The 12,165-nt window shown below is 42.6% G+C and overlaps 1 protein-coding gene across 2 annotated transcripts in view; it reads right to left on the reverse strand.

The window, feature by feature from the left end:
* zswim5 (zinc finger, SWIM-type containing 5) overlaps window positions 1–9,741 on the reverse strand; it is a 26,450-nt gene extending 16,709 nt beyond the window's left edge. Inside the window, exon 1 of one of the 2 annotated variants that reach the window (XM_017042230.2) lies at window positions 9,115–9,741. In XM_017042230.2, coding sequence (XP_016897719.1) covers window positions 9,115–9,646 — 532 coding nt within the window. In that variant the 5' untranslated portion in view covers window positions 9,647–9,741. The remainder of the gene's footprint in view (window positions 1–9,114) is intronic. The other variant, XM_008334780.2, reaches the window with a different exon arrangement.
* Between the last annotated feature and the right edge of the window lie 2,424 nt (window positions 9,742–12,165).

Genomic DNA, 12,165 nt, shown 5'->3' on the forward strand with positions numbered 1-12,165 from the left:
TTTTTTTACAGCGCGAGTGTGTGTGTTTTGGTGTGTGTGTGCACAAAGTGATGGCCACGTGCCAAAATACAATGACCGGCGAAGCTGGCAGAAAGCTGTGAGAGCTGACGAGTGTGAGAGTGTGTATGCCAGAGCGTCTGCCTGCATTCCTGAAACACACACTATACTGACTTCCTCCACACTGACAGCAAGGAGGCGGTGGAGTGTGTTCTAACAGATAGAATGGTGGGAGGCAAAGGGTAAAGGATGGGAGACTGAGGGTGAGTAAAAAAAAAAGAATCTCCACTCTTGCTTTCTAGTGTAACCCATGACACAACAGAGGACAGAGAGACAAGTTAAAAAGTGTTGAGGAACATTCAGTTCAGTGGTTCCCAAAATGGGGAGAAGGCCGGCCCTAGGGGCCAAGCATTATTTTGAATTTTTGAATTTATTTGTAGAAATTACTGACATATTTTTTGGATCTCTCTTTAACTCTGTGTGTAGCCAGTGGAAATAGAGGTCCACTTGACTGCCATTTTTTTCTTTTTTTTTACTGTTACCAAATTTTAAAAAAACAGAACTTTAGTTTTACATTTTTAAAAACCCTCTTGACTACAGGAATTGTTAAGAGTGGACAAATCAGAGAAAGAAAAAGAGCAGAAACCGGACAGTTGAAGAACTCTGATCACGGCCTTTGTATTTTTTTCCCCCACCGTGAGAAGAGTTCGACACACTGAGTGGCCCCAGGGTTCAGTAACCATTAGCTTTAAAATGAAATGGTCTTTGTAGGTTAAAAGGTACGTTAGACCTGGCCATAGATGCCTGCCACAAAGGCAGCGGTTAAAAACCATGAGAACCCCTCGAGGGGTGTGGACCAAGGTCATTTGATGTACGTTACATCTGGGGACAAGCGCAAGTGTGTGTAGTTAGTCACAGAGCTATTTAACAGGTACAGAAACCTGCAGGTGTCCCGGTACCTGTTAGACAGGATGTTGCAAAGATACTGCACACATTCGTACATGAACTCCTAACCCTTTACATCAGCCCTGGAGTTTGACAAAGAAAGTGTGCAAAACAGAAGGATGGAGAAAGGTTAAGACAAAAGACAAAGAGAACAGATCAAGTCTAAAGATAGACGCTCTGACACAGAGACTGAAAGAGGAGACGGGGACTCTCCGAGAAAAAAATCCAGACAATCACTCTGTAATCACATGACCATTTCCCCTCACTGCTGCATCTCTCGGTTCTTTATTCATACTCACTTTTTTCCTTTCACAGTCAGATGTGGAGCATGATGAGGGTTAAACAGTCAAAGAGCAATTATTACTACTCAGACAGAGGACACGACTACTGCCCCCGATAGAGAGTAAAGTTTGCTACATATATACAAAAATAAAATGATTTTGATATTAGAAAAAAAATGAATATTTAAACTAAACTTTCAAAAAGTTTGGCTGCAGACACCACAGTTTCAGATAATGAATTAAAAAAACTGAATATTTAAACTAAACTTTCAACAAGTTTGGCTGCAGACACCACAGTTTCACTGTCAGAAGCAGAAAAAGAGGAAAAGTTTAAGAGAAGAAAAAACAAGTTGATGTAGAAGAAGCCGAGATAAGACGGCATTTAATTACCTCTTTCATCTGCTTCGCCCTAATCTCATCTCACTGTGAACGTATAACACTTTGAACACTGTTTTACACACACGCAGGGAGAAATAAAATCTGCTGCCGTGGCAAAAAAAAAGTGCTGAGTGAACTGCGATTCCTTTTCTTAGTAACATTTGGATGAAAATTAGACTTTAATATGTGCATTACGAAGATAAAATATAAATATCTCACCCCCATGTGTTTATAGCCATATAATAAAGTCCAAACTTAAATGCTAACTGTAGAGCTCACTAACAATAACACGTCTCCCAGTAACAGGCCGCTAGTCACAAGCTAATAGACCAATCACAACCCACATCACGGGCTACTTCATCAACCTTTGGTTATTGTAATATTAACACACTCCAACCTAACTGTGGCGCTACACAAGTCTGTCGGCCTCCTAACTTAGAAAACAAAGCCCCACCCCCACCACAGAAAGCCCCACCCCCACCACAGAAAGCCCCACCCCCACCACAGAAAGCCCCACCCCCACCACAGAAAGCCCCACCCCCACCACAGAAAGCCCCACCCCCCGGCTGGTCTTCATCTTTGTTTGGGTGAAGTGACGATAAAGCGCCATAGTCGGGGTGAAGAGGGTGTGTGAACAGTGACGAGAGCAGAAAAGGCCAGGAAGATACTTTGAGAAGAGGAGGCCAACATGAGTGTGTGTGTGTGTGTGTATTAAACAGGGGTGTGTGTCTTGACCAGAACCCCTCCCATTTCGTGTTGCTCATATCAAGTATGTTGCATGGTGTGTGTGTGTGTGTGTGTGTGTGTGTGTGTGTGTGCACTTGACTGCTTGTATCAATTCAATTTCATTATTCCCTCTTCTCTGTTCTCAATTGGAGGATGCCCCCTCCCCCAACACAGACAGGACCAATCGTCTCTTTTTCCTTGAGTGTTTGTGTGTGTGATGGTGTGTGTGTGTGTGTGTGAGAGAGAGCATGGTTGTGAGAGAGACCGGCTGCTGAGGGCCTAATGAGGTCCCTCCCTCCTCTTAGGCTTCTTCTGTCACTGTTGAGGTGGTGTGTGAAGGAGGAGGAGGAGGGGGAGGCAGGGAGGGAGGGAGGGGGGAGACTGAGGTGACAGGATCGTTATGTATTTCTTACATTTGCCTGTTGGCTCCTCTCACCCACACCTCTCTCCTTCGTCTCTCTTTGCCAGGTTCTTTTTTCATCCTCACCTCCTCCTCCTCCTCCTCCTCCTCCTCCTCTCCCTGCACTCACCTTACCAATTATTTGTAGACGAGGGGTGAGGGTGAACTAATGGGCCGTAGCAGATATTGCAACAAAGAAACCCACACAGAGTCAAGCTGATAGCAGGCGCTGATGTGATGAAAACAGACCAGGATGGGAGACACTATTTCTGCAATGTTTGCCGCAAATATGTGCTGAAGAACCGTCTTCTACTACGCTGTGATATAATTACCATGACCTGATGGAGTTTTGGCCTGAATACAGGAAACAACAAACACCAGATATTGGCTTCTGTAAAAGATCTGCCGAAACATTACACTTTTTCGGTATTACATTGATATTATATGAATAGAAAAGCGTGATCTTGGACTTGGACTGTATGCTAATTCTAACCACACACACAACTCACCCCCCACCAGCCACTCTAATTACAACCTGGTACAACCCCCTCCTCGCTGACATACCTATGGTGAACAAACAACCAGCAGGTAAGTGAGGAGGTGGGCTCAGGGGTCCACAGTGTGGCATTCAAGGACTGTTTGATGCCTGGGGCTGTGGAGGGATCCGTTGCCCTCACAATTTAGGTTCAGGTTTAAAAGGATTCTTTGTCATCTGCTCAGTTAAAAACCTAATACTGCTGTAAAGTATAACACAGCAGAAACCAGGTGAGGAATCTACAGCCTGATGTCCTCCACCAGCTCTATGGATCACTGATATTCCAGCCAAATGATTGCAGTACGTGATGTCTGATACGGTGATCTGCAGGACGGGTTATTCCTCAGGGCACCATGCTCTCACCTTTCCTGTTCACCTTATATACATAAAAAAAATCACATACAAAACAAACCTCCAGACGGTGCAGACGTCACCACCAACATTTCATTGCCAGCTAAACAAAGAAGATGGTGGTTAACAGTGGTGGATGGTGGAATTGTATGTAATAAGTATTTAATAGGATTTCAACCCATTTCACAGTGGTGGATGGTGGAATTGTAAAGTATTTAATAGGATTTCAACCCATTTTATTATTTTATTCCTCTGTATTATGATAATTATTGGTTCAATTGTTTCTTTCTTAAAACAGCATTTCACTCATCATTCTCTCTTTTTATTTTCATTACCAATTATCACTGTCTTGTCTTTCTGCTGCTGTAACAGAGGGATTTCCCTCAAAGATACTAAGTGGCTGCATCTTCCTAGAACCTTGAAGGACAGGAGGCTGTTCAGATTCACGTAGCGAAACAACTTAAATTAATTGAGCCACACTTGAGGCCCTGTTGCATTCACTAAAGCTCACTGACAATCTTTATCAGCATAATAGGGGACTTGGTTGCTAAGTGATATCATTATTTGTTCCTCCAGCACCATCGCTCCCTTAAAAGTCTTGTCCATTCATTTTGGAATAGGAGGAAAAGCCCCAGAAAAGCAGGGAGAGACAAACCTTTGCAATCAGCAATGATTCAATCACTTGAATGGGTCAGCAGCAAACAAATTACACATTAGCTACAAGAATGCATGTAGGAAAAATAACTCAATAGAGAGGAGGCTTTTATAACACAATACCGCAAATGTACAAAAAGACACACCAGGGTTCCGGGCTCCTATTAACAGAGATAACAGTCAAACAAAGATGCGAATATTATTTCCATTTTCAACCTTAATGAATGTTTCACACCCACAGACTCCTGTAGCTGCACATCTGTCATGTCAGTAATGGCAGCATCAACTGTGTGCATATAAAATACACGGAGGATGTGCTGAAAGAAGAGGAACACGGGAGTTGAGCAGCTGATATCAGTGATCTGTTTATTTTATGTTGACATGGGCAACACACCTATGTTGCACATTCATTGTATTCAAATGGGAAGCGCACACAACAAGCTTAACATACAAACAGGCCTGGCAAACACAAAGCACTCGGGAACATACGGAATATTTTTCTATTGTCTACTTCTGAAGCACAAGATAAAGAAAAGGTTATGTCACTGTAATAAGAGTCGGCATTATATAGAAGGACCATATATTGTTCTGCAATTTTCATTCTAACAGAGCAAAACCCCAATTACAGGTTTCACTGGTGTTCACTTTGATGTTCTGACACATCCGTCATCACTTATCTATATGCCTCATTGTGTTGCTAAGTATGACTATAACTTCCTGTTTTATAGATATATGAGGTAGCTAAAGAGGCTACAGAGGAAGCTAATGTCGGCAACTTCACAGAAACTAGAAACATTCTGATTTTTCTACAGCATCCCTGGGATTTAAGGAAATCACAGCCTTACTTTGCATCAAGTTCACACTTTTGGAAAAACAATCACAGGGATTGCTATGAGAGACTGAAGCAATCTAATCTAAACTAAACTAATCTGTCCAGAGAACATCATTTTAATTAGTTCCTGTTTGATTATAAAAAGACGACCATACAGTTGGGTTTTTACTGCCCTACAAAAACATGTGCGCAAGTAATAAAGGAAGGGGGAATAGAAAACACGTGAACACCCTAAACACAGGTTTGCATGGATGAGTTTCACTCAACCATCAAATAATTAATAGCTTTATAGACACTTTGGGTTTGTGGGCAGGGCGGCACAGAGGCAATGCAGAGGGGGCCCGGCAATGCAAGGGGATTTCACCTGTTTTTTCCTAGAGAAGAAGTCAATTGCAACAATGTGCAGTTGTATTTTCTTTGTTTGATGACACTTGAATACTGTGTCTTTAATACTTGAAGTACATCGGTGTCATGTTATATGTGACAGGTGAAGCTTTGGTCGACGCATTTTCAATTACGACCAAGGACTCAACAACAGTGTCTACACATTAGTCAAGCACCAACATTTTTAAACAATGCTCTCTGTCATAGCTTCCCTCCACCATGTAAGTCATCCTGGATTTCCCCTGCTGCTATTCCATGCCCCAGGCATTGCCTTTACTTTTATGGAAATGTGTCACTTAATCTCGGGCGGGTTATCTGATTATTTTACACAACGCAGTAGTACAGAAAATGTATTACTGCACACCCATTGTACAGCTGTACTGCTTGCAAGGACACAATAAAGTTTGATTTGGGTTTGTTTTGCATTTCAAATACAGCCCTTCCATCTCCATATCTGTCCATTGCTGCTTTCCTCTCATTTGTAAGGCAACTACAACCAAACAATAGACAATTCTCTATTCTCCAAACCATGGCCCTGTTTCCAAGTCTTAACTCTCTCACAGAGATGGACAAGGTCATGCATCTGCAATTTCAACGCACAATACACGCATGAACACAAATACAGGCCATAAAAGACAGGTGTGGAGCAGTGCACTAACTGAATACAGCCAGTTGTTGGCTTCAAAAACCCAGAGGACAAGGCCACTATTGATCTTGTCTGATAACTCAACACCCATAACCCAAGGTAAAAAGCTCCAAAGCAGGTAAAAAGAAAGCACACAAAGGCACACAGGAAAGCAATGGTACGGCAACAGGAAAAGAGGAGTAGGAAAAGTAGTGTTTGCTCACGCCCCACATTTATACACATGTTGCAATGTCACACGGTTGTTAAAAAGGGAGCTGCTGGGAAAAGATAGCACAACAGTAAAAAACAACAGTAAAAAAAAACAGTAAAAAACAGTACCAATAATTTTTCTGTCATCCTGAAAACAAAGTACATAATAAAATCTGGGTGTTTTTTTCTAATGGAGATACTTAAAGAATACATCATTGTGTGCAGATAATTGGTTTCTATTTATTGCTGATTATACATGCACAGTATATTTGTCACCTCGTGAGAACTTTACCTTCTGTTCGGTAATGAGCTGTTTGGTCTGTTAAAAGAAGATGATGTTTTAAGTCAAGAAGGTGAAGTTCTAGTCTGTTTTAAACACATCAAAGTTCATTTTAACAGGCAGGAACGGAGATACTTTAAAAAATGCCTGACATAAAAATTGCCTGAGTGTATACAAGCCCAAAACTTACCACGTGACTGTAAACGCTCCACTCGGATGAAAGCTGAACTGTGTGCTGATGCTCGTCTGAAGGAGTTTGAGCCACACTTTGACATAAGCTGACTGTAGTCATAAAGATTTAAACAGCTAGAAAATAATGACAGAAGTTACCCGAAAAAGAGACAACAATGTCTTCTAGAAATCCTTGTCTCTAGTAACTACCACTTATATGTACTCTACAGAAGCAGAGTACATATAAGTGGTTACAACAGAAAACCTAGTTTTGTCCTCAAACGTAAACGTAAATTCCAAATTGATGCTGGCAGTTTACAAAATGTAACTTGTGCCTAATATTCCTGTGGGGCATTTAAAAACAAAGGTTACACTGAATATAGGATACACATTGTCCACAGTCTGGCTAATTCATTCATATAAATACTGTGTTCTAGCATGAAAGGAAAAAACCAGTCAGTCAGTCTGCTCTCTGACAGAGAGAAGGGAAGTTAGTTCCTGATAAACCAGTCAATAATGCTGACACAATGAATGGAACCTAGCCTCGGCTATGTTCTGTTGACAGATAAACAGAACGCTGTCGGTGTCTAGTGTTTTCGCTAACTGGCTCGGTGAATATCGGTTTACGAGTGATGCAGCTTGTTTGGTGTGTTTTTTACGTCATTAATTAAAATAAATTTTAAAAAATCCTGCAAATAATTATTGTTATTATGGGTCAATAATGTGTTTATCTGTATTGCTGAAATAACATGCACGTAAGTAGTTACTATTACACATGATTATGTCCAAGTAATAAAAGTGTTGATTTTATGAAACATTTTAATGCTTTAATGTGATCTATTTTCTTGTAAATAACAGTGGTGAGAACAGCTACTTAACAAAAAGCTTTCCTAAAAATGTGATTTCATGATAATAACACAGGAATACAGGGTTAGGGCAAAAAAGGGCTAAGACAGATTATCTTTTTCTCATACAACTTACTTAAGTTTGTTTTGCTCATGGGCCACGTAGTGAAGTGAACTGAGAAATACAACACTAATACTCCAGAAGTTCTGTGTGTCTCAACAACCTTTAAAATCACTTTGGTCCATACAGAAAAAGGGAAACAACTCAATTTGGATTTAGGCAAATGCTGTCAGGGAGTGGAGTGAAAAGGCAAAAATGTTATCAAAATGTAATATATGTCTGTTTCGAAATTTTGAACAGGAAGGCCGGATTTGGAGAGAGGGGCAATTTGTTAAGTGCCATCGTCTGTCCTTGTGTTGCAAAAAAAACAAAAACTGCACCATTCCAACCAATGAGCTTGGGCTGAGAAACTAATAAGGATGAATGGAGCTGCAGCGTCTTTTCCGAGTGGCCCTTTGTTTGGCAACAGCCTTTCTCTCTGCAGCCTCGCTGGAAACGCGAGACGCTTATCGATCATTTCAACTGGAAAGGCTTTTGTGTCGCAAGTGACCAAGTTGCAGTGACCATAGCACGTCAAAAACGGTATATATTCGTAAAAAATAAAGAAATAAAAACACAAAAGCGAGGCTCCCCGTCAACATCTCTTCACTGCTGCCTTTGTCCAATACGGGCAGCAGCAAATAAACAAAGTACTGTTGGGGATATTCCCCCGGATTAACGTCGGATTAATCATAACAGACCCCAAAACAGCCGGTGTTTGTTGTGTAAAACAATCGAAACCGACCATGGATCGAAACAGACAAGAAAGAAATGTTGTTTTCTTTCGAAACGAATATTATATTCAGGCTATAACGCTGGTTCTTTGTATTTGCAAATGTCAAAGCTTTTCCTCTGCCTTCCCCTCACCTTTCCTGGCTCTCTGCTGGGGTTAACAACTCTACACAGCCCGGTCTAAAGATACGAACTAGGTAGCCTAGAAACGTCAAAAAAGGGCCTCTAATACGCCAGTTTGGGTCTATGATATTAATACATAGCTGAGGATAAAAGCTGGTGATATAGCGCAGCAACCAGAAACAGAGTTAAGAGGTTCCACAATAGGAATCCCTTTAATTTTTAAACAGCAGCTGCTCGGCTAAAGCTAGCAAGCAACGTTTCCTCGCTTCCCGTTTATCTGAGAACAAAAGTCGCTGAAATGTGCTTAATACACGCACAAAAACCACCCTTAAACCTCCGCCACTTGATTAATAAACACCCCGAAGCCTGTGGGGTGTATTACACAACACAAACTATCGCTTCACATACTTTGAATGGTTGCAGCAAAAACTTCCATCAATCATCCCCCAATAGATTCGGTTGCGGCGGAAGCCAGCTCCGAAAACAGTCCGGGAGTCCGGAGAACGATGTAAAGCGTTGATGTTGTTGTTTTTTTTCGTACTTACCGACTTGTAAAACGTTTTCAACACATCCCGTTTCCAACAGCCTTATGCCACGGCGGAAAGGTAGTCCGTCTCCGGTTCCTAATGTCCCTGCTGCCCCTGCGGTCGCCGTCGTCCCGGTGGTAGATCCAGCAGCAGACGCAGCAGCGGTGGTGGCTGGTACCGCTCCAGACCCGGCGCTGCCGGCAGCCGCCACCGGAGCCTCGTCGCCGGCGACTCGGCACTGAAACGACGAGTACATACATATTTCCTTTTCGTTTCTGGGAAAAGACCAGTACACGATACGGCGCTGGACAGGCTCGGGTATCCGCTCGAAGCGCTCCTCCACTCTCTCGAAGGCCCACTTCTCCGCAACTGCCTTCGCCGCACAGTCCAAGAGGGACTCCGGGGAACGGTACCGGGCATTGTGTACCCCACATCCGTGTCCGAGCCCCGGCCCTGGACCCCGAGGAGCGGGGCGCAGGCAGGGTCTCTTGCTGGCCGGTGGAACGGAGAAGAGGGGATGTGGCTGCTGTTCTCTGCGTCCTTCCGCCATGGTTAACGACCAACACTGACGAGACGGACGATGTGTGTAGAGCAGCAGCAGGAAGCAGACGAAGCAGACCACACACACACACACACACACTCACACGCACACTCACACGCATGCATGCACGCACACACACACCCTGTTTTTTGTGTTTCGTGAATACATTTCATTGACATGATGCATAACCATTCAGCCTAATCCCAATTCTAATCCTTATCCTTATCATAACAAAACCTCATTCTAATCCCAGTGGCGGTCCGAGTCTGTTTAACGCCCTGGGCCAGGACACCCCCCCCCCTCCGCCCCCTGCGTCCTTCAAATGCTTTCTTTCACTTCAACAAAAAATTTAATCACAGAGTATTTACAAAATTATACATGTGTTTCTTTCACTTTAATGTCCAGGCGAAGTAGATGAAATCACCTTGGTGAACAGATTTCTCGTATCTTCCCTCCCCCTCCAAAGAAGGGAGCTCCAAGCTTACCCTATAATTAATTAAATTTTCTTTATTTGTGGTGTAATTTACTTTAGCCCACTAAAGGTATTAGTGTCAATATGAGATGGATCCTCTCCGAGCTGCCTCCTTCAGGGGTGGGATTATCTGCCTCCATCTCAAACGATTCCCTGTCTCCTCTACTGTTACGCCAACCATCTTGATGTCCTCCTTCACTACATGCATAATGTTCTCTGGGTTCTCCCTCTTCTCCTTTTGCCTGGCAGCTCTAGTGCAAACATCTTTTATATGTTGGACCATCCCTGAAGGGAAGAAGAGGGACGATGATTGTTAAAAGTCCCTGCACAACAGGAGCTGAACTGAAAACCATATTACTTATTATATCAATTTGCATTTCTTTATGTTTATGCACGTGTCTGTGTGTAAATGTATGTGTGGGTTCAGGGGCAGGACGTATTTTTGTATCTCGGAGGGAGGTCCTGGATATTGAACATTGAAAACCCTCAGTGAATCACACAAAGAGCAGTGAAATAATTCAGTCCTTCCTCTCACTGCTGCTGTGAAAGTACCCCTCTTTCCCCCTCCTTTTGTTGCCTGATTTCATCATGTCACTCATCAATCTTTTTCCAATTACCTGCTCTGAATATACAAATCCATCATAATCATTCCCATGGTAACCGGTTGCATCCTCTATTTGGCCCGTGCTTCCATATATTTGTAAACCACAAAGCAGTCTGTGTGATGTGTGAATAGTACACAAAGAGAACGCCATCAGAACATATTCTCCAGGAGGACACTTCATTCCTGACAATTGAGGCCAAGAGGAAACCCACACACACCTGGGGAGGTCATGTGACTCCATACAGGAGGAACTGGGATGGAACCAACTTATCTCCATCTCCCCTTACCCCCCGTCTCCTCCATCGAACTGCTCATAGTCCAACTAGTGAGTTTGACTCACACTTGTCTTCACACTTCCTGTGACCTGCTGTGAGAGTTATAGACTGCAGCACTGAGCCCATTAAAACCCAATGTGTATTGGCCATCTCGAGTTGACTGATCATAGAGGACACATAATGGTGTGAATTCAATTTGCACAATAGTGCATTCTGCAAATTCATGGGGAGAAGTTAGGATCATTATCTGCTCCACTAAAAAATGAGCCACAGTGGGAAGTTTACAGTCGCAGCAGGCGAGCAGTGATTCACAGAGTGAAGGAATACCAAGGAAACAGACGTCGTAATCCAAAAAGTTATTATTGTTTTTAACAGTTTACTCATGGATTGACAGCGTGATGTTCATGACTTTGACTGTTGTAAATGTGTGGTGTGCAGTTCTGATTGTAGGCTTGTTTTTCTATGTTGCTAATGATGCCGTCGACGCTCACCTCTGTCTCTCTCTGTTTATTCTAAACAAATGTTCGGCAAAGATTAGATTAGGTCAGATTATAATAGGATTAGACTTACAGTTGTTACACACATCACAGGTATTCAGAGGTATCAGTTATGAAACATTATATTTTGTCTATTATATCCATACTATGTATTGACCCTTTAATGTTTTACTATTGTTTCTGTTATATTGACTAATTATTATAATAATTACATTTTTCAACTTCCATTTCTGCAAATCTTTGTAGATGCTGGTTCTATATTTCCAGTGTAAATGCAAGATACAACAGTTATATCTTCTTTTTGGTAAATTGAATCTCTTTTTTCATTCTAATTCTTGGTCCATTGAGCTCATCCCGATACTCATTTCACTGCTGCAATACACGCACACCTACACAGGAAAAAAAAAGAAAGAAAAGTCTTGAATCTTGAATTTGAGCAGAGCGTCTGACAGGAGCAGATCAAAGCAGAACGTTTTGTCAACCTGACACCGAGGTGAAGATTAGGACTAAGGTGTCAACACTGACTGTGGACTGGTGAGACAGTGTCTGTGTGTGTGTTTCCAAGGCACATTCATGAGTCTGTCATTGGTTTGGTGATTGCACACACCCCCCCCCCCCCCCCCCCCCCCCTCCCCCCCCCCACCCCACACCCACCCCGCTCACGGACGCTGCTCTCTATC

Source organism: Cynoglossus semilaevis, chromosome 20, assembly GCF_000523025.1.
Source record: "Cynoglossus semilaevis isolate Cse_v1.0 chromosome 20, Cse_v1.0, whole genome shotgun sequence".
Classification (NCBI taxonomy): Eukaryota; Metazoa; Chordata; class Actinopteri; order Pleuronectiformes; family Cynoglossidae; genus Cynoglossus; species Cynoglossus semilaevis.